This window comes from Hakea prostrata, chromosome 8 (assembly GCF_041222555.1).
Source record: "Hakea prostrata isolate BN-2017 chromosome 8, UWA_Hpros_2, whole genome shotgun sequence".
NCBI lineage: Eukaryota > Viridiplantae > Streptophyta > Magnoliopsida > Proteales > Proteaceae > Hakea > Hakea prostrata.
Genome location: NC_142607.1, coordinates 16,855,754 through 16,879,867, shown reverse-complemented (window position 1 = coordinate 16,879,867; position 24,114 = coordinate 16,855,754). Strand labels below are relative to the sequence as shown.

Sequence of the window (24,114 nt, the reverse complement as noted above, 5' to 3'; positions counted from 1 at the left end):
GAAGGTAAAGTACTTAATTTTATAATCTCCACCCTGAAGATTCCAAAGGCATGACAGGATGCGGCAGAATGACAACTGATCTGGTTTGGAAAACACAGAAAAAGTACTTTCACAATTTCCACGAGAAGATTCCAAGAACAATGACTGAAAGAAGGAGAATGGCATTTAGCTGATTTGGTAATGGAACAACATGGAACCGCCCATTGCAGCAATGTTATGTTTCATAATGCTACAAAAGGCAATTGAAATGAAGGGCAAATTTATCATGTAAAAACTTTCCACATGTTTGGTTTCACATGCAGAGCCTTGTGTTTCGGCCTGCACACGCTGGGGTGTGCACGCATTGTTCTGGGTCCTTAAAAGCTTGAGATTTTGGGATAAGTAGTCGTACCAAAATGTAATGTACACATCAGGCAATGAGTCAGTGACACTCTTGGGGAAAAAAGTTAGGAATCTTACATGGTAATGCTTTCAGAATCAACACTATTCACACCGCTTTCAGATGCAACTTTCAGTGGGCTTGATGAGGGAGCGCATTGTGCTGATAAAAGTGGCACGAAATTGTTCTCATGCCTCTTTTCCCGAATAGTAGGAGAGACAAATACAGGAAGACAATGATTTCCAGAAGAAGGTTCCAAATGGCCCCCTTGACTTGACATGGTGTCCACATTTCTGGAACTTTGATTTCTTAGAGTTCTGGTACCTGCACTCAATGCTTTATTTGATGTATACGAATCTCGATCAGGAGAAAATAACATTTTATTCACACTCTGTTCAACAAGAACTCCGGAAGGTTGTTGCACCTGGTAAGAAGTTAGATATTAAAATCAACAAAATGAATGTTTGAAATTAAATTAACACAAGGAAAAGCAACAACAGAAAAACAATAACAAGGACATGCAAATTTCATCAAGAAAATAATTACGTACAAGCAGAATCAATTGAACTCTGGCTCCACCCAAAAAAAAAAGGATATCAAGATACTTCATATTTACAGGTAGTATAATTTTAAATAAAGATTTTTACATGCATGCCCTGGTTTTGGAGCCAGTTATGTTGTGCTCTTGAAATTGGACTAATTACTCTTGGGTCATGAAAACTTAACAGTGCTAGGGAACTGCTAGTTAGGAGTAAAAGACAATTTTACCACTTTATGTAATTAGCTCAAAATACTGTTAGGTGAACCAACTTGCTCCAGACAACGATAGCTAATGGAAATTCACAAATGTAAGGAAACCAATAAGCTGCAGCCAGTGAGTTCTTTTCACTGTGGGGCTCTCAGATCTGCCTTCCTCTTTCAGCCTTCATAATTGCGTTATCAGCAAAAAATTTGGATGTTCAATTTGCTTGTAGGCTCGACCAAGAGTGGGTTCAATGAGAATGGGAAGATAGAAGCAAGGGCCCTAGAAGAAAATACAAAGTAAATAAAAGGGTAAAATGATCACTTCAATGGACTAGGATTTTTTGTAATCCACACTATTAGAAGGGGGTGCATGTAATTTATGGTTTCCCTCTCTTTTTTTTTTTTTTTTTTTGGGGGGGGGGGGGGGGGTTTGGGGAAGAACTCTTAGATTATAGTTAAAAGGGAAATAACACATTATAATAGATTTTAATAGAAAACATACAGAAATAGATGTGACCTTAAGCAAACCATCAAAAGCTGTCAGGTAGTTTATAATGTACAAAAAAGTATGTCTTTAGGAATATATTAGTCCCACCAACTGCAGAGTATGGAAAGAACGTAGCTGGATAAGTTGGTAATTACAAAATGACAATCAAAAACAGAAATAAAGCTGAACAATGCTTAGTAAGGAAGTGCTGACATTTTCTCATGCATGACATTGTTAGATATGTTACAGACCATGTGGTTCCATGAAATGGAGTGTCATTGTCACAGTTTGTTGCTCAAGTTGAAAACACATAGAACCCAATAAATGAAACCATGCTTGTTATTATCTTCACAAACACAAATACTATATAGTTTCAAAAAAAAAAAACAGTAGACAGCACATTGAAGTTAGCTGATGAAAAATAATCCAATCTAAGGCAAAAAAGCTTATTAGCTATTAACAAGGTCAGCAAGTCCAAATGAAACCAGCTAGTAGATTAATTTCATTACATCTAGTAACTAAAATATAATATAAAGTTTAGTTATTAGCATATCGTAAGGTTTAAAAGAAAACTGACTCTACAGTGAAGCATATTTTTGCACTAATTTGCAACAAAACTAAAAAAGAAGAGGGCGGCATCAACCTTACTCATGTCACAACATCCCTGTCTTGCCTTCTCCTGAGGAATGCTACCATCAAAACTTTGCTCTGAAAACCTTCTTTCCAGAAATGCAGAACCATCTTTTCTGGCTTCAAATGCATGGTCCACATTTTCCTTATCCTGGGCACAGGCTCCAGCATTCATTTTTTGGTTATCTGGAGATAGAAGAAACTCCTCAATTGGATCCAAAGAAGCCACGTGATCCCCTTTTTCATCAAGAACAACATCCAGACAAGAAGAGTTTTTGGCCAATGAAGACATACAAGGCATTCCCTGATTTGCATCCCTCTCAAGCCTTTTGTCACTTTTTCTTTCTTGCAATGGAGATAATAGCTCACGGTTCCGTTTTTTCATAATCGATGGTGTACCTGTAAAGCTTTTGGCAGCACTTTTAAGAACAAAATCAGGACTACCATCACGAACCGGTGAATCCCATAAGCCACAAGGGGGAGAGAAGTTCATCAAAAGTTGGCGAATCCCAAGAGGACTATATGCTTGATGCCAATCACTACCACATGGAATGAGATCACAGCTAACAAAAGGAATCTCTGAGCTTGAAAAAAGAGGAGGCTTATAAAATAGAGCTTCTGAATCCGGATGTTCTGTATGAGCATGTGTGCTGACATCCACGCAAGGAAGATTTCCTGTTGAGTCAGAAATGAAGGAATTAAAAATGTCCGCCATAACTGATTTTGGATTATCCTTTGACTGATCTCGTTCGGTGTCCACACAAAACTTATCCATATCACCATTACAAGAACTTGTAGAGACATTAAGATAGGTGAAATCACCACATGAACCTGTAATAAGCCCCGACTCTTGACTTCCAGCAGACTTGTCTTTTTGCTCATTGTATTCAGTACCATGTACAAGTTTACTGTCCCCAGAGCAAAGAAGGGGAGGAACACTTGATAGAGGCTGAGAACTTGATGTTACTGGATAATAGGACTGTGATGCTAAGCTTTTATCTGCCTCAGAGCTCTGAATGTCTGATTCGCAAAGGAACAAATTGACACAAGCATCCAAGTCAATGCCATTTGAGCAGTTAAGCTGATTACCAGAAGGAAAGCATCCATCAATCCCTGACTCTGAAAATGTAATCCCACCACTATCATCACCTTTGGACATTGATACATGATCCTGTCCATCAGCATCAACACCCATATTTTTCTTCGAAGTAGATGCACATGTACCCACTGAGTTCCGTAACAGAACAGATTCTGTTTTGTGGCTTTCATCAACACCTGCCATACATTGTGCTGATGTTTCAAAGAATCCTGGTGCTTCCTGAAGGATCCCCACTGAACTGGCATGAGATAACTCACGCGAACTGAAATGGTAATCATTGGTGTTGGAGGCTTGAACTTCAGGAAATATGCTTTGCTCTGAAGGGCTGACAGAGACTACCAGTTCATGAGGCATTTCAGGGACTTCTTCCAACGAGTAATACTGTTTAGAACATGATGAAATACTATAGTCTTGCCCCTTTCTTTGACAAGCTCCCTCTGTAAATATAAACTCTTCTGGTGCTTCTTCTGAAACTGCATGAAGCATGTCATGCACAGAACTTGTGCACCCAACAGCAGTTGAACCTTGGCTACACTCTGATATTTCCTCTGGTTCTGCCATATCTTTGGGGCCACTATTATCTTCACTACTCTGTTGTGCCCTCAGTGAGGATGAAGACATGCGCTGGTTTGGATTGGGCATCTGAGGTAGACCTTGAAATTTTGCAAGTAATCCTGAGGCCAAGTACGAGTCCAACTTCTTTTTTACAGAGCTGTTCCAGTGATTTTTTATTGCATTGTCTGTCCTGATGGCCACATAGGAATAAAAGATGCTTGAATATTTGTAAAGACTTTCATAACACATTAAATTTAGTACAAAAAAACACTTCAGAAGTAATATATGCACCAATATCAAGAAAGCATACCTTCCAGGCAAGAATTTAGTTAACTCTGCCCATCTGTTACCATAAATTTGATGAGCTCGAATCAAAGCCAACTCTTCCTCTTGAGTCCACGCTTCCTTGTTGATTGCAGGGTTAAGATGATTATGCCACCTGAAAATCATTATTTTGACATGAAAACTAGGGATTGTGGTGCCTTTATTATCATAGGATATTAAAACCAAGACGACTTGATCATGACAAGAACAGGTTAAAGTCATAATAAATACACAGAGAGCTCCAGTACCTAACAGTAAAGAGTTCTAAGATGGAAGAAAGACCAGCTGTCGAAATAAAATGAAAAATGAACACAACCCCAAGCAACTTAACTTTGAAAATTTTGAAACTTTTGGCAAAAACTGTAACCCACAACTTTTTTCTGCAGCATACTTAACTAGCAAATATAAGATTCAAAAATAAAACCATCTGAAAATCAACACGAGTGAGCGTGAAAGTTAACAACTGATGCACAGTCACTTTATCTAATATGATTTGAATCAAAGAACCATTCCAATCATGGTATGAAATACCGCCATGTAGGTAGAAGGTGACACGAAACATGCAAGCAAAACCGAAGTTCCCAAATGTCAGCAATAAATCTCCGAACAGTCGATTTTTTAGTTTCCAGCAACCATTTTACAACTTTCAAGAAGATGAAGAAGGAACAGTAAAGGTTTGAAACCAACAGCGCTGCAGTTTTGTCTTCTCCCTGTTTAGGAAAGTTTGATCCAACTGAATTAAGTAGGGGGAAAATAAGGGTTTTTGAGCTTTGGTTCTGCGAGTTCATCATCTAGTTGATACAACAACCTCTTGAGTTTCTACAGCTGTTGATGCGATGGAAAATACCAGGAAATCAACCCATCTGCGCACAAGAGGCTCTGAGACTTCTCAACTGCATTACTAATTCACCTTTCAATCAAGATAAATACCTCCTCCTCTTGAATTCCTTGCAAAAATGCATGCTCAAGAAGGTTTATTCTTATCTCTTTAACAGTGTTCCCCTACAGTAATTGCTATATTCGAATTACATAATGTTTGAAAATTTGTTCCTTCTGTTGGTGGTTGCAGACCTAAGGGTTTTTTTGGGTTGTTTTAAGTGGGTTTACTCTCCTGTTAGGCTATTAATTGAAAATTTATTAAACATGAATCAGAAGAAATTGAGTCGGATTAATTATGGTTCCACTATTATGTTCTTATTTGTTCTAGTATTCTGAAATTTGATTGAACTCTGCTTATGCCTGTCTCAGGCATTAGACTTTGAACACATGGAGGTGTCGACTGGGGGGCGAAATCTGGTCCAAAACCCTCCCAAATGTCGGCTAAATTTTGCCAACATTTCAGGATTTCGCTGGTTTCACCAGCCAGAGAAACCCCTTGTGTCGGCAAAATTTTGCACCTAGATTCCAATGCAATATGGTCGAATAACAGTTGGAATTCATTATTTAGTATATTTAGTTCAGCTATCTTTTTTTTTTCCTTTTCTTTTTAGTTATTTATATCACTTTACATAATATGATTTGAATTCCCAAAATCAAAATGGACCAGTCCAATGGGATCTGGTCAAACAAGGATTGGAATTAGTTAACAAGTATATACCCCCGCCCCACCTTTATTCCTTTCACATAAAAAATTCTTATAAAAAAATTACATTGTTCTTCCAAGTTTACCTTCACGTAAATCAATACTCTCCCAACGTCAATCCCATCAACACTAGGGTGGAATCTACACAAACTTCTATTGGTCAACTGAAATCTTCAAACAGAGAAATACTACCATGGGGATCCTCCTCATGCTCCTCCCCGAGCATATATGGTCTATGAAAGATCGATCCTGAACCTCTCAATACACATCAAACAATAGCCAAATGCCATCAAGTCTGGACCTGCAGGCTTTCAATGAAACAAGTTGGGATTGATGATTGGCACAACAATTCATCGATTACATCCAGTTCGGCACCTGCGAAGCTTGTGGTTTGAGACAAATACATCATACCCCAATGTTGGAGGACCCTTTCAAGAAGACCGTCCCTCACCTCTCGCCCATCTAGACAAGCTTACAGGGTCGTCTTGATAGAGGACTTAACTCGATTGAATCTTGAACGTTTCACAAACGATCATAATTGGTCTGACAGCTCAAGATAACTCTTTCTGATCTCCCCGATCATTGGTGTAAAGCAACCTCTAAAATTGGCTTGGTTCCCCTTAACCCCTTCTCCCACCCCCCCCCCTCTAACCCCCTTCTCCCACCCCCCACCGCCCACCCCCACCCCCCCAAAAAAAAAGAAGGAAAAAAACCTACATGTGATTGGATCTTACGATGATTATGGAACTTTAAAGAGCATCAAAGTAGGATTATCTTAAAATTTATGGGGATAATGATCTAAAGTAGTTAGTACCATAACTGGATTCATAGTTTTGAGACCTTATCTAGATGGAATGGTTTGACTAAGGCCAAGAAAGTATTACTTGTAGAAGCTAAGTTGAAAGGCACAACTCAAGTTTGGTGGATCAAACAGAAGAACCTGACTGCAGTAAAGGGTTAATTGATATTTGGATTGAAATGCATGAAGTCACGATCAAAACATACTTGGCTACATGTACCTTAGGATTCCAAAGTTTTAAACAGGAGAACCTGACGTTTGAGGAATTTGTTTCTCGATTCTACCATTGTGCTACTTGATCTGATTTTGATTGAGATAGAGAGGTATTGGTAGCTCAATTCAGGAATTGTTTGCATCCTCAAATTAGTGAGGCACTAATGGTGATGTACCCTTGGGCTAAGGGTTCTACAAAGGGTCAATGCTGGCAGCAACTTGGTAAAACCAGAACCGAGATAGGGTTTCAGCTGAGAAGGAGGAAGGGGCCACTTAGAGATTGTCAGATGGAACGGTATAGAGGGTAATAGGATGGATTGATGTGAATACCAGACATCTCTTAGTCCGTTAACTTTTAGTGTTAGATTAGATAATCTAGGAAACCAAAGTCAAAGGGCCTACATGTCGAATTAGGAGATATGACTCGGACAGAATGTGAGAGAGGGAGAGAGGAAGGATTCCTCCCACTTTGGGCTTAATCTGATGGTGAGATGTGGGTTGATTAAACGAAGGAGGGAGGGGCCACTGTTACAGGTTTTATTGATGAATAGCAGACCTTAGATCCTGTGGCTATAGCAAATTAGGGTTTACACCTTGCAACTATGGTTTTCTGCAGATTCAGTTTCAGACCTAGGGTTTAGTGTTGCACATGAACCAGGGACAATTTTTTGGGTTTGGGAGGTTGGAATTGGGGTTAGGGAAAATAGGGTTTTAGGTTTTAGGGCTTGGGAAGGTTCTAGAAAAATGCCACAGGGAAGAGAGAAGATTGAGGAGGGCTGCGGAAGGCTCTAGGGTTGGGTATTGGGGTGGAAATTGGTACACTTACCTGCTGCAGCTTGAGGATTGAAGAACAAGTGCTGTGCTGCTGGAATACTGGAATAATGTTGAAAATAAGTCACTCTAAGGCTGCCACAGGGTTTCATCCTCTTCGAAACCCTACTCAACCCATCGAACCCTCCTTGGCCATGAATTCTCTGCAATTTTTATTCAATAATCAAATTTGAATTGTTACATTTACTGGCCTTGAAATATAGCCAAAACAAAAGAACTCCTAGTAAAACTTGATACCTAAGGAAATCCTATTTGAAACAAGCCTACTACTGAAAAGGCCCCTACTCTAAGTAGGACTCCATCTCAAATAAGACTTATCATCTACTAACTACAACTGAACTCAAATAAACTAAGAGAGTCCTCTTCAAACACAAACTCCCAGAAGGACTAGGACTCTGTCATTTCTCATCAAGGAGTGAGTGAGTGACCCAATCAGCAAAGTAAGAGTAGCCATGGAATCCTGGTGAGCTTCTGAGACTAGGCTAGATGGGGTAGGGCACCTGGAAAATGACCAAAACGCCCTTGCTGCCCTGGGTCACCTTGCAGCCTATATTGCACATTGGAGTCATGTTCTTTTTGAAGGAGACTGATGCAGTATACTTGGTTAATTGGAGTGACATTGTAGGATTTGGAGACAGCCTAGAGTTAACTGGTCCAATGGGTTTTCATCCAACCAAGAACTGAAATTTCATTTCAACTGGTTGAGACACTGAGTTACCGAAATTCTGACCAAGATTTCAGCGAAACATGGTACAATGGTGTGACATGTTTCATATGATGGTTTCAGTGGGTTTGAGGTGATCTTTTATCCTAGTTTTTGCTGTACTCCCTAATTTAGGGTCAATAGACACAATGGCAATGTTATTTTCTTTCTTTTTTTCAACTAAAACCTAACACAAACTGGTCTTCTTGATTCGCATATGCCAGGTTGTATATGGACGAAACTAGATCATGTATTTTCACAAATCTAAACATAAATATATAAGAAAACATTAAACTTTCATTAAAATGCAGGAACAGATATTGAGAAGTAGTCAAATATCAACAACAATTTACGATTACAACACTTTGAAATTCCTAAAAATTCCCAAATTTCACTAAAATTTCACCAAAACACCGAAATTTCGACAAAACTGACTCAATTTCGTCCTGGACCAGATTTCCAAAATTTGGTAAATTTTAGCAAAATCTAGTACATACATCCAACAAGGTTGGGATTAGTTAGAATATCTATTGCAACTCTTTATTTGTTTTCGATTACCTACATAGGAGTTGGATAGAATTAGAGTTTGAGTTTGCAAGATTTAGTTCCGTACTCTAATTAGAAGTCACCTTAGTAAGTCTAATAGAATTTTGAGTTTCTCATTGAGTGTGAAATGGGTGGTCTCTTCCCCCTTCCCCTGCAACTATTTCTTTCTTCCATCCAGCCCTCCACCAACAACACTCCCACTATTAATCTTTATTATGCTTGCTATCAACAAACCTTCATAATCACAGTAGCATCATTAACATCAAGAACTACCAAAGCAGGAAAGCTCTTGATAGAACTTCTCTTTCTGGATGACATCACTAGATCTTTCATTTAGTGCATTTATCTCTGAAGTAGATATAAAGGAATAAAGCTGTAGCTAACATATGGCTGTCAGTTACTTTTATGGGCATCGTCCGCTGAAAAACTCAGAGCGATAGTAATACTTAAAAGATCATTTTCTTCTCTCTTAATTTGTGTCTTCAAGAAAAAAGTACAACTAACGATGCATTGACATTGCTCATTGTCTCTAAGTTACAGTGGAACGATAGACAGCCAACTAATAGGAGAAAGAACCTGTAGCAATGTTCAGAATATTTGTGAAGAATTATAAAGTGCAGATACATAGATTTATATGCCTGGGATTCAAGTTCAGACCGATATAGAAAATAAGCCAGAACATGAACTACACATAAGCTTTGAGTAACTTCAAAGAAAAAGATCTAGAGTGATTTGTAAATCATACCTTTCACGGCATTGCTTTCCAATACGTCCAGGCAATGCTTGAGCAATTGTTGACCACTTCTTCGCCCCATATTTTTTAACCAACTCTATTATTACATCATCTTCCTGTACATCAGAAGGTCCATTATAATGCATTGCACAAAAAGACTAACTCTAGTCATTAGAAATTTTTCACTAGATAAAATAATAGTAAGAATGTAGCAAAAAGGGGCAAACAAATGTTCCAAGCAGCACACCTCTTTTGACCACGGACCCTTGACAAGTTCAGGATTTAAAACCTTTTGCCATCTATGGAGGCATTGAACATCTGATCTATCTTTGAAACACTCCGCTACAAGAGGCACTACACATGTTAGATAACCTATAGATAGTAAATATTACACAATCACACAAAACAACTAAGCACAGCATTGACCATGTTTAAAGTATCAGTCTGGTCATATCATATCATCTCAGTTGATACAATGGTATCAGCAGGGACCAATACAATATATACGTGAAAGGGTTTTGTGAGAGTATGAACACATATTGCTATGCATAAACAGATATGGCTCGATACAGACTGATACAGTCAATACGAACCAATACAGGTTGACACAGCAATTGAAGGCCCACGTGACTATCAATGTTGATATGGAGAATCATTGGGCAGCAAAAAATAATGAAACTCCCAACCAGGACTCTTAAATTTTGCAGTTAACTGGAGGGGGGAGAAAAACCAACGATGACATTGGACTTCAAGGTTCTCATCTACATTCAATAAATGATTCAGAAGATGCTACAAAAACAATAGTCAGCATAACAACAAGCTAAGATTAGGGATTGAAAGAGATTTTACAGAAGAAAAAAAGCGTTCCAGAAAAACTTGATCTTTGAATTTAACCATTTTTTTCTTTCTTTCTTTTTTTTTTTTTTTTTTTTTTTTTTTTTTTTTTTTTTTTTTTTTTTTTTGGGGGGGGTTATAAATCAAAAGATTTAGTTAAAAATAAGGTAGTTGATGCATCAAACTTGAATATTTGCAAGGATTTGAAATAAAATCCATGACAGTCTCTTCTCCTATTATACGTTGTTATCCACTTTTGATATGAAGGTGCAGGAACACCCCAACTCCCCAAGAGAAGTCCCAAGGGCCGAAAGCAAGTATAGGGCTGCTGCCCAAAAACCTACAGGCCTACAGGAAAGCCAAACTACATGGAGTGCATTTTCGGTACCCTAGTCCAGACCAATTTGGTCTCAGTAGAATCAGAGTCTTATTGGGACTCCAGTCCTAATTTTATCTTGTTATTTGAATCAGCACTTGTTAACTTATGAACGAGTCCTAGTTTAGTTGGGAGTAATTAAGTTGGAATCTTATCTTAAAGGTGGAAGTTCTATTAATTGCAGTTGTATTTAGTTTGGAGATATCTCAAAACATAATTCCTAGTTTGTTTCCCTTTCTAAGAGAGAGGCCTTAGTAGATTAAAGTCTTAAACAAAGTAGAGTGGTTCCAAAGCTGAGTCCAAATCTAAGTCCTTCATTGTAGGCTCTAAATAAAGCCTCAGGCATGTAACCAAATGAGTTTATGTTAATGAATAAAATTACTGAGAAGAGTAGCAGCCAAGGGAGGGTGCTTTGAGGTTTCCTTTCCAGGTGGAAGGAAACCCTGCAGCAGCTTTGTGGTGTTATTTCTTCTACAGCTCTTTGATCCCCAACTACATACAGCAAGTGATCAAGCCACCCAATCCCCATCTCCTACCTCATCTCAAACCCTTCTAAACCCCAAACCCCAATTTCCATATCTTCTATCCCCTCCTGCAACTCCCACCTCCTTTAGGAATAGTTAACCCCACCCTCTGCTTAGCATTCAACCCCTATCTTTTATCCTAATTTTCATATCACCCTCTCTTTTGTTTTTCTTGAATTTTCTGGAATTTTTGGACTTCACTAGAGATCCAAAATTCAAGGTCATATCTATGCCAACCTAACCATTGGTGATCTCTCTCAAACTTAAGATACCTCTTCCCCCCCCCCCCACCCCCCCCCCCCCCCCCAAAAAAAAAAAAAAAACCTTGTGACCCTCCACCCCAATTTCAGCCCTATTAAACCAACTAAACCCTAGTCTAAACCCTAATTCCTTTGCAGCCCTAAATTCCCAACCCTAGTTACCCATCAAAATGCTAAGATCCAAACCACTTTCCCTTTCTCATCCCCTACCCACACCTCTCCATTCCCGCTCCCTTTCTCCCTTACGGCACTTCACCTTCTTCCCCAAAATCCTAGCCCTTAGTCCCCCATCCCTCCCACCAATTCCTTTCCCTTTCTAGGATCCCATTCCCTAACCCTAATCACCCCCTATAAACCGTAGAACTCAAAACCCTAGATTTTCCCTAACCTAGGCAAACTGAATCTGAACTTGGAATTAACCAGATTCAGATTTGTTTCTCTTCAGCCTTAAGCCCACAAGCCCTAGCCACACCCATTCAGCACTGCCCTGAACATACTAAAACCCTAGACAGTACCCCAAGACCCTAACCACAGGCTTCAGAAGCTCTAACTTGCCTGTTGAATTCAATTATTTGATCCTGCAACTGTTACAGCCCTCAATTTGGGGGTTACGTCAACTTTAGTGCTTACGCATAACACATGTTATATATAGTTAATTTCAATTCTTTTGCTCCAAAAGTGTATTCCATGTGTACCATGACCATTTCATGGATATCTTTAATGTATCTTATATATGCCAGGTATGCTATGGTGTCCCTTGAAACCACCATTCTGATATGATACCCAATATCGATACCTCAAGCTTTGGTTATGTCACCACAAAGTGCATTTGGCTACATAGATCTTTCCCTAATTCCCTCCAATTGGCTCTATTCAGTGATATATTCATGACACTAAGCTATGCATGTCTTTCTTGCCCAGTTCTTATAACTCCCTGAAATCTGGTCAAATGACTCCTATGTATAGGGTCAACTAAAGGCATCCATTGCACATACCCATGACTCCTTAGAAGATATTCTCATAGCCAATCAAGTATTGAAGCTACTCTAAATCAATTCTAGTATGGTCTTCCTTGTTTTGTCCTTTCTAGTTTTACCACTCATCCTCAACACCCAATCTCAGCTACACTATGTTTATCCATAATATGTTTCTTTACTGCTCAACATCTATCTCCATGCATCAATGTTGGTTGTATAGATTATGGTAGAGGAACATGCCTAACACAACTCGCACACATCTATATGGTTACACAAGCAACTGGTTCAAGGCTGGTTCTGACCAGCTGAAAGCCAGGATAAGGCGTGATGAGTAGAAATCATGTCGAAACCAGGGATTCTTGGGGTAAAAATCAATAACTGATGGTCAGGTCAAAACTGGTTGAAACGACTAAAACTTCTTACCAAAACTGCTAAAATTGGTCATAACTTGGCATTTGTTGGTTGAAAGTTTGAAACTACCGAAAATTTTGACATATTGGTCGAAAACACCAAAATTTCTGAAATATTGTCTAAACCTGGGACTTCTAATACAAATCCCTGGTTTCATCTTGGTTCCTTGGGGACTTACCTGAAATTTTGACCATTTTGCTCGAAACTAGAACCATGAAAAGCAGTGACTTGAATGGAAAGAGGGGCCCATGTAATTGTAGTTGTGTATTTATAAAAGAAATAGTAGAGTAGTGCAGTTATAAATAGTGGAACACTGTTTCCTGAAGTGAACCATACACTTGATAGTTGGAGCTCTAGATAACTTTTTCATCGTCTAACATCTTTATGCAAGTGGATATGGCTATTTGCAGATTGATCATACCCCCTTCATTCCAGTGTCCTAGTATTTTCATCATTTTAAAACTCTAAGATAAAATTGACTAACTAGGCCATCATAGCTAGAATTTTCATCATTGAACTAAATCTTAGTAGAAAGTAGAAACTCACCAAAACCTCATGGTTGTCTGATTTTGGGCCTCTATGATATAAAACCATAATCAAAACTCAAGTTTCAATGAAACCAGGTATTCGACCTACGGAAAACTCAAGGTTAAAAATAAAAACTAAATAAATAATAAATAAATAACCAGTTTCGATACCTCAAAACAAGACCTGGCATGTCAGCATTTGAACCTGACTGAAACCAGTCTGAAACTGAGAATTCGATCCTTCTGGCAAACAGAGCAGAACTCCCTTGGGGCAAGGGGGTGCTTCCCCCCCCCCCCCCCCTTTTTTTAAAATTTCCTCTTACTCCTCCAATTTTTTGAAAGAGATCCCTCTAACACCTTTTCATGTGCAAAACATCAGCACCTCCCACCCCCCCCCCCCCCCAAATTGGAGAAAATTTTTAATGACGAAGACAATGGGTAGAAAGGTTGTGCTTTTGTGGCTTTTCAGCTGTTCTGGTATTTTTAAGAAACTAATGGTTTTGAATTAATGCCTGGTTTTTTTTTTCTTTTTCTTTTTCTTTTTATGAGTGAGAGAAATTTCGTAATAACTATTTGGCCACTCTCGATGTTAAGTCATGGCTCTGACCCTACTGGCAAACATACAATTTCTATATTCTAGATCAAAGGGAAGTTTGCTTGAGGTTTAATAAACATACTAAAATCTTCAAATAGTAAACCCAATTTGCATCCTTGGTAAAGAAAACACTAAACCCTCAAATTTAATATTGCCTATTTGCACATTGTTTGGCGGCTATGAGACATAATGGACAAGTACAAAAATAAATTAGACAACAACAGATGAAGAATCATAATATCAAACAACTATTTATTATTTAAGAAATAGTTAAAGACTTCAAAGTTTCTACTACAAAGTACAGTGAAGTAAAAATGCATTACTAGTGATACCCAAAAGTATTGAGTGACTATCTGTCAAAGAAATTAATATTCAAGGCCTTTACACCCTCCTCTAGGTCCAAACCCATGAAACTAGCAAATTTAGTTTGAAATTTCTAACTTAAGATCTAGCTGCCAACAATTTATAAGGTTGTTTTTACTACCTAGGTGAGAACATCAAAGTACTTCATTGAAAATTTAGTCGCATTTTTCTAGACGATGTTGATTTGAGATCTTGTTTCAAGTTTCAACCAGCTCAAGATTTTTGAGTTATTTCTTCTTCTTTTTTCCCCCCAAATCTTGGAGAGATTTAGCACTATGTTGCCAGCTTCAAAGACACCATCATCCTTCAGTGAGCTGCAGAAATAGTTTCTCCATCTCCTTTAATGTCTGCTTCCCTTATTTGTACTTTATCATCTTCATTGTGATGCATTTAAAGTAGTTGACGTATCAGACTCTTCCGCTTCCCTTATTTGTACTTAATCATCTTCATTTTGACGCATCTAAAGTAGTTGATGTATCAGACTCTTCCTTTTGCTTTAGCTACATTTTATAAATTTTCCCCCTTTCTTCTCACTAAGGATGTTATAGAAATTCTTTCACTATTGCTTTTCCAACAATATTTCAAGATTCATTTCTCGAAAAGTTTTATAGTTTTTAAATTCTTACTCAATTTTTTGTCCAAAGGCTAGGTTCTTTGCTCTTCCTTCTCCTTCTTTTAGCTACATTTTATAAATACCCCCCCCCCTTTCCTTCTCACTAAGTATGTTATAGAAATTCTATCACTATTGCTTTTCTAAAGATATTTTGAGATTCATTTCTCGAAAAGTTATAGTTTTTAAATTCGTCCTCATTTTTGGTCTTTTTCCATGTCCAAAGCTCAGTTCTTAGCCTTAATGGCAGCTTGAACCTCATAATTCTACCAACAAATTTAACTCAGTGAGTGCCATTTTCTTTTATATCTCACTTACGACTCAAGTAACTTTCTTAATATAAGGTGTCATCACTTTCTACAGCGTATTAGTATCTCCATGAAAGTCTCACCCTAAATTGCCTCCTTTTACATTTCTGTTCAATGAAACCGATCAATTCCTCACCCACATATCATGATCAAAAGACCTATAAATGAAATCCTAGCAAGACTTTCTGAAGAACATTGAGAAGTCCAATTAAACACCAAAAGTTCATCAGCAGATCAGAAACTAATAAATCAATCCAAAAATCTTTTGATTGTAGATTGATGAATATATGTTGGATGATGAGGAGACCAGAACTCCTTTGCAAGCTAATTGAACACAGACAGAAGGAGAAACAAACAAGAAGGGCTTCCTCCCCCCATCCACACCATATTAGAAACAGTCCATTGAAATGGTACGAGGGCAAGGAGCCAATCCCAAGTTTTGTCCTCTATCAACATCCTTCATAGCTATTCTCCTCAAATATTTATAATCAATTTCCTAATATTGATTCAGAAAGTAGCACAAAAGTATGACATTAACATCTGCTGAATGAGTAATACCTATCTTTTTCCAATTTCTTCCTTTAAAGCGCTGAACAGCCTTGCGCAATAGCTCATCCTAAGAGGAATAACAGAGATTCATATCAAACAAAAGATATCAACAAATGGCGAAAATAAAAGAAATCAAGAATCTGAAAAATAGACTTAAAATTTTCACAAGTTGCATTAAACCAAACTAGCAGGAAAAAACAAATTAAGTAGGTAATGTGTAACAAAGATAGCAGTACACTAAAAAATTCACAAGAAAAAGATTAGCATAAAACCAAAAACTAGCAAGAAAAACAAATAAAACAACCAAACAAATCAAATAGGTAATGTTAAGGCAAAGATAGCACTATCAACTTTCTCTAAATGGTCATAGAATTCATTTTACCTAATAAACACATAAAAATAAGTGATATAGTATGTATGTATTTGACCTTTGATTCCATGGTATCCAATTATAATTGACCGATTTGATGGGCCTAAAATATGGGTAGAAAGTAGGAAAATGGGATTAATTTAGTTTGGTTACAGTACTGTTTTAAGTCGATTTCCTTTATTATTTCAATTTCCTAGTCAATTTAGGTTATTTAATAGGTTAAGGATTGGGTTAGGCCTTTCCCTTTTAGCATATGAGTCTATTATAGATTTAGTTTCTAAATCTAATTCCTAGTTTGAGTTCGAAACTATGCCAATCTATGTGGCTGTAAATATAGATGTGACTGCTTAGTGGAGCCATGACTTTGTAAATTGGATTTTTCATTTTTGTTTATGGCTACTACCTACTTGTGAGGTACAATGGAATAGTTGTGCAAGCATCAATGTTTAAAATTTCATATCCTCTCAATACAGCCAAGATATCGAGATTTCGCCGAAATTTCAGCGAGACATGGTACAATGGTCTACCATGTTTCAGTTGGCTGTTTCGATGGATTTTGGATCGTTTTTTGGTCTGATTTTTTTGTGTACAGCCTAACTTGAGGCCAATAAACACAATGACAAGGTTATATTTTACTAAAACCTAATACAAAGGGATGTTCTTGATTTGCACATGCCCAGCTATGTGCGGACGAAACTAGACCATGTAATTTCACAAATGTAACCATGGATATACAAGAAAAGATTGAAACTTCATTAAAATGCAAGAAAATATATTAAGTAGTCAAATCTCAATTACAATTACAACCCCTCAAAATTCTTGGAATTTCATTCCAACAAGATTTCGTCAAAATTCAGTCATTCAGTCAACTGATTCAATTTCGTTTCAAGCCCCCATTTCATCTCGGACAAGTCGAGACAACCAAAATTTCATGAAACCTTAGCAAGATTTCGCGAATTTCACTTTTATGATTTCTTAACTTCTCTTTATCTATTTTCTTCTTGCAAGAATAAGTTTTCTCATTCTACTTGATGTTCAATCTTCAACCCCAGCCCCGATTCTTCTTTTTCTAATCTTCTAACCTTCTAATTCCCTGACCCTAAGTTCCTTTTTTTTTCTATTTTTGTACTCCCGAAAAAACCCTAATTTCCAATTTGGATCTACACCTATCTAATAATTAAAACTGCCCCAAACTTCAGGGGTCATCCCTATATACTATTACCTAAGTTTTCTCCAAATTTCACCCCATTCCAATAACTTTTCATCCCAAATCTCAAGAACTTGCCACATCAACCCATATATCTGATTAATCTAAATCTCTCCAAAACTATATCCAATCACCATAACTGATGTTCTTAAGTATCTCAATCAACTGCCTCAAAATCCTAAATCTCTAAACCCTTATCTTTTGAATTGAGATCCTAGAAGACAGCCCCCCTAGTTAATCCTACTCAATCTAGGGCTACGTCAACAAGCTAAATAAAATGAAAGAGAAGTTCAAAATTTGGTACTATAAAAGGTAACAGTAAGACCCCTAGAAAGAATTCATTATAGACTACTGTTTGTGACAGTTTGGTTTGTATCTTTCCATGTCCACATGTTATATGGACCAATAGGGTAGGAACTAGCCATGCCAGCAGAACCTGCCAGGCCATCGAGCAGGTACCAATTAACCATCTTTGAAAGAGTTCTAACTTCTAACTGTCACAAAGTACTTCCCTAGAGAAACCATTGACCAGGATATTAAGCAGATCAGAAAGTCTGATCTTGTTATGCGAAATTAGCTGAATATGGACTATTAAAATTCTAAGCACTTCATCTGTATTACAACTTAGCCCAATGAATCCAAAGAGAACCAGTTAGGGACTGTTTGGTTACTTAAGTCTGGAGATTTCAAATATAGATTTCAAATCTATGGAGTCATTGTTCATAAAATTAACTGTTTAGTTAGCCTAAATCTTTGGAATGAAATCTGTAGATTCATCTTGAAAAAACATCTATGGAGTCATGGTTCAAATGTTCACATTTTTATAGTAGGGGTGAAATCTCTGGATTTCACCTCATATACCCATAAATCTACAGATTCACATTTTTAGTGTAAAAGGTGAATCCCTAGATTTCATGAATCTAGGGATTCACACAACCAAATGGGTATAAGTCTCCCATTTGGGAATCCAAAGATTTCAAATCTCTGGATTCATGTAACCAAACAGGCCCTTGGGTAGTCCTCTCTAACACTTGAGTTAAGTGGTCCTTTTGAACCTTCATTAACCTGTACTTCATTTTCTATCTTCTGAGCATTTTCCTCTTCTTGAGCTGCACCATTTCCCTTAGAATACTTATAATTAGATTGACCTTTACATTACACTATTGGTCAGACATAATCAGAAGTAAGAAAAAAAAAACCTTAATAATCCAATTAAAGAAAGCCCCATTAAGAGGTTGTTTTTTCACATTTAACACTAACCTTGGACCCTTAAGTTTGAGATATCCACAATTGCCTTGGCGCAGCCTGGGCACCATCTAGGCATCCAAGCTCTTTCTTGAGTCTCACTCCAAAGCAACAGCACGCCTTGTCAACACACTATGATTTTGCATTGATTTATCTTTATTCTTTCCTATGTATAGTATAGTACATATTGATAAGGTATTAAGGTCATAAGTCATAACCATCAACCATTAGATTATATTGCAATGATATGACTTATATGTTGCATATAGGTGCAGTTATATATTGTCATTTTCATATCATATAAAATATGGTCATACACTAATGCCTAGAGCATGGTTTAAGTACCAACCAACACAATATGGATACAGGCCAATAGTATCTGTCTCGGCCAAATACCAATACATAGCCTTCTTCCAGAAGCTAATATTTCTTGATTTATGTTGTGTTGTATCGGCTGATACAATAGCCGATACATACTAATACATATAATACATACATTAAAAGTTATGCCATAGCATCAATATGTATCGAATGGTTCAGTTTGATACATACCGATATGGTTGAAACCAACTAATACATGTTGATAGTTGATACGGCCATTAAAAGGCCCATGTGACTATTAGACTATGGTTTTGGTTACTAGATTTAACGTTGAATATTTCTTAGAAAAAAGCATATTCCATGTGAAAATGGTAGGTTTCAGAATTACTTGATCTTAGTGTTTATTATTTTTAATCCAATTTTTATTATAAACCAATACATTTCGGTATAACAAAGTTTTTTTATGCACCATTTGTACCCAAATCATTGAAAGCATAGTTTGTCATGGCATCTAGGTGATAAGGAGTCCGATTGGAAGGATATCAAGGCATCACCTAAGTGACAAGGTGACACTAGGATGCCTAAAACCACCAGAGCACCTAGAGGCCAAGGCAATGTCTTGACAACTATGGTTGAAAGTCTCTTGTCTCATAATAAGTTGTTTCCCATTTTAGCCTTTATGCATTATATATGTTACACATTACTTATGTTGTTTTTTTTGCTTCAAATATGTGTTTCCATGTGTGCTTTGACATTTTGTGTATATTTTTCCATTGTTCAATCTATATCTCCAATACAATATGAAACAGTATAATATGTCTCTTAAAATCACGCGACTGATACCCAAAGATCAAGAACTCGGTTTTGAGGCTGATCGATCTCGATTCTGACCAGGCAGAATCCGCGATATGTCCGAGATGCGTCAAACCATGTTGAAACTTGAAACCAGGGCTTCTTTTTTTTTTCTTCTGGGGGGGGGGGTTAAACTCAATACATGATCGGTTAGTCGAAGCCATAGAAAATGGTTGAAATCATTGAAACTTGTTGAAATTTGTTGTAACCAATTGAAACTGCAAAAATTGGGTTGGTTGTAATTAGTCAAAATTGGTTATAACTTGACATTTATAGGCAGAAACTACCGAAATATTGTCGAAACTTGTTATAACCTCAGACTTTTGAAACTAACCCATGGTTCATCTCGGTTTCTAGAAAACCAAGAGTTAACCAAAATTTCAGCCCATCTTGGTTAAAACTTGAACTATGCCAGCACCAATACATTAATCTTTGGCCTAGGGCTCTTAGATGAGGACCTTGTCAACTAGGCACCACCCCTCAAACACCTTGGGTCACATAGTCACCATGATAACTATGGAGATATACTAACACACCCTAGAAGGGACCATCAGTTGCATTTATACAAGCATGACATCTCATCCGAGTGAGTATGTGTGTGTGTGTGTGCGCATGCTTGTCTTGGGGTCCCCCCCCTTCTTTGGAGGGGTGGGGGGTTGGGGAAATTTTATCATCCAACACTCTGCCAAAAAACCATATCAGAATCCATACTGCATAGATATTGAAACATGTATAACAAACTTTTAACAATCACAATGATATAGCATAAACAACTCGTAAAAACGAGTTCAAAAATGAAAAATACCACAAGGTTACTATGCTCGACAATACTCCAAAGAAAATTTGAGTAAGACCATGATACAAGGCATCTAAACAAAAAAGTCTTTGATTGCTTGCAAAGGAGTTATGAAAATAAATAATTCATTATATAATAATCAAGCTTTGTCGTAAAATGCAAAGTTACCTCTTCAGGAGTCCAATGCCCCTTTGTAGAGCGCCTTGTTGGGCCACTCGTCCTCCTACAAAAGTACCACAAAATGCATGATAACTAGGCATATATTTGGTGCATATTATGACTATTATCTTAATAAAAAGGATTTAGATTAGTTTTTAGTTTGCAAAATAAATGACTCCATGGAAAACAAAGGTTTAAACCAAAGCAATTACAACCAGTTAATAAACCAATGGAACTGATCCAAAAAAGTGAACAAACTGATAATCAAGCTTCAGAAAATGTGAGGCACCTTGAGCAGTTCAACTGTCCACAAGGTAAGATCATGCATATTTTACTCTAATGAACATGTTGGCATATGAAAACTCGTATATATAAATTCATCCATATAGACAAAAATTCGTAGGAAAGAACTCAACAATGAGCAAGCGATCATTTGATAAATAGTCAGAAAAATGGATAAATATAATCATTATTAAAACCTCCTCCCCCTAAAGTGAAGAGGTTGATAGTTAAAATTCAGAAGGAAAGTAACACAATAACAGATAAAAAATAACCTCAAAGCACATGTAGTGATAAAAAATGGAAACCGAGAAAAAGCATATAACATCTCACCAAATATGGGGAATAAAAAACAAAAAGGATTAAAGGTAAAATCTTCAAAATTTACCCATGCGGTCGCATTTTTGGTACATTGTCACTGACCCCATCAAAATCAGAGACTAGAACCTCTGGAACTTCACCACTTCTAGAACCTTTTGTCTTTTCACTTGTCATTGTTCCTGGACCAGCATATGACATCAATTCCCATTCGATAGTAGCTCTCTTCAGCATAGATTTCCAAAACCATTGAATGGTAGCAAACAATTCTTTTGATATGGGCAAACCTGCAAGCCAGAATCACAGTTAAGACGTGTCACACCCATCTGGCTTTCATCAGCCATACAAATGCTTTTTTACCATTCAATGCATCCAGAATCACAGCTTAGAAGGTCACAGTTTGAATGTGACCAATTGATAGAAAATAAAAACAAGAGAATGAGTTAAAAACCAAATTCATTCTCTGTGCGTGAGATCAAGAATTGCCCCCTATGGTCAAATGCAAACCTAATTTTCAACCAGCTTACTGAACAGGGTTGAAATGAAAACCCACGAAATACCCATATAAGATGCCGATAACTTCAATCAATTCAGACTCCACAGAACTGATAAACCCTAACCGGCAAAATTTTATCACCACCTTCTCCCGCCCAAGTAATTATGGTTCAAACCCCAGAAATGTCAGACTGAGTCACAACAGAAAAATCCATCACAAATTCTTGTCTGATTGAACTCCGAACGAAGATCAAGATAAAAATTATGAAATTCAACAAAAACAAATAACAAAACTCACTGTACCGGGCTGGCAAAGTCAGAGAACTAAAAATTTGTGTGGTCACCGAATCGATGAGATGAATAAAGCCCTTGATGCCCAGCACAGTGCAGATCTTCTCTAAGAATCTCCGATTAGTGGTCGGAGACAGTACAAGATCTGCAAAGGCGATGGTAAGGAGTGAGAGTGAACGAGTGAAGAGTGAGTGAAATGAAATGAAAATGAAAACGAACCGTTTCCTTTTTTTTAGTTTCAAAACATTATTAAAAATTAATAAAAAAAAAAGAAAAAAGAAAAAAAGAAGCCGTGAATCTTTAAAGATCGAGCATCTTAGAAAAAATCGACGTCAGAAATTGTGAACCTTTGAAAGATATGGCTGTTTCTTTTTGGTGCTTTAATACGATAGTCGTATTCCGCTTTTTCATTTTGAATTTTCAACGGCTGGACGACAGGTTGTAGCCGGTAGCGTATTGTACGAAAAGTCAATGTGGGGAATTTGCATTAAATTAAAAAAAATTCCAAATTAATTATTTTGTTGAAATAAAATTATTAAATCGATGTGGATAATAAGAATAATATATTTTCTGAAATAAAAAAAGAAATGAATAGTATGAATTTCAACGGTTGGCAGACTGGTTGCAGCCGGTAGCACATGATACGGAAAAGTAAGTATAGGAGAGTTGCATTAAAATGATCTTTTATGGCCACATTAATTGATTTTCTTTTGGTAAAAAATTAAATTGATATGAAAGTAATAAAAATTTCGAAGAGTGGAGAATGGTACCGGACGCCGAGTCATTTGGGGAAAGCAGCAACTCTTCACTCGGTCCGTTTTAACGACCCAACGGTACAAATTTGAAAAGACTATCTACCAATAAAACAAAAAATTAAAAAAATAAATAAATACAATAAAAAAGATAAGATTACTATTTGGTGACGGATGTTGATTGATATGTTTCAAGATGGTACATTGAATGTCTTCAATAGTGATATTGTATTTTTTTTTGGTAACAATGATATTGTATCATTATCCTATTGTATATTGGTATTACATGTAATGGAGATTATATGTAGAGATCAAACGTTGATGTCAAACCACCGGGGGTGGTGGTCTAGTGGTCTCAAGCTCACTCCCAAGTGGTTTGATAAACCTCATACCGGCTTCTGTGGACTATACTAGGCCTCCGGTGGAGCTCTGCTAACGGGGCCAGTGCTTGCGCTGGTAGTACACAGGACTAATGCTTGCACAGGTCGCACTCGATAAAAAGTTCGAACATTGCGTAGCGAGGGGGACTAGGTCGCCGCTAATGCATCCCCTCTTTTTATTTACCAAAAAAAAAAAAACGTTGATGTCACACTTAAATCATTCAACAATGACCCGATTAAATGAGGCCAGCTACACGGATTCTTGTCTTCCAATAAATTCTATTTGATGTCATACAGATACAAAGCTTAACTATGTATATTATCTTAGATCTATTCCTAGTTCTTCTAATTTCTTCAATTTAGATTAAATCGTTCTTTATACATAAGTATCTACAAGCATATATTGAACTTAGTCGTACCACTTCAAATGTTGTTGTGTAGCATAATATGATCAATATTTTTTTTATTTTATTATTATTTTTAGAGCTACTATGAACTTATCTCTAATATGATCAATTTTTATTTTATCATTCTTAGTTTTGTCATTCATTCATTAAGGTTGGGTTGAATTTTACTTAAACCTCTACCCATTCTTCTAGCCCTACTACCCATGCCCCCTAACCTTGAATTAGGATTGAAAATTCTTAAGATCAACCCTGCCGAGTTAAGCCCAGCCCAAGGGCCTACTGA

General features: G+C 37.1%; 1 protein-coding gene across 2 annotated transcripts in view; it reads right to left on the bottom strand.

Moving 5' to 3' along the window:
• The window catches only part of LOC149007303 (transcription factor MYB3R-1-like), a 33,751-nt gene extending 11,126 nt beyond the window's left edge, over positions 1-22,625 (bottom strand). Inside the window, exons 1-9 of one of the 2 annotated variants that reach the window (XM_089166310.1) lie at positions 22,300-22,625; positions 21,577-21,793; positions 20,919-20,973; positions 15,969-16,026; positions 9,873-9,967; positions 9,638-9,741; positions 4,205-4,333; positions 2,254-4,084; positions 460-803 (exon numbers count right to left, since the gene is read on the bottom strand). In XM_089166310.1, coding sequence (XP_089022436.1) covers positions 460-803; positions 2,254-4,084; positions 4,205-4,333; positions 9,638-9,741; positions 9,873-9,967; positions 15,969-16,026; positions 20,919-20,973; positions 21,577-21,740 — 2,780 coding nt within the window. In that variant the 5' untranslated portion in view covers positions 21,741-21,793; positions 22,300-22,625. The remainder of the gene's footprint in view (positions 1-459; positions 804-2,253; positions 4,085-4,204; positions 4,334-9,637; positions 9,742-9,872; positions 9,968-15,968; positions 16,027-20,918; positions 20,974-21,576; positions 21,794-22,299) is intronic. The other variant, XM_089166309.1, reaches the window with a different exon arrangement.
• Positions 22,626-24,114: the final 1,489 nt, after the last annotated feature.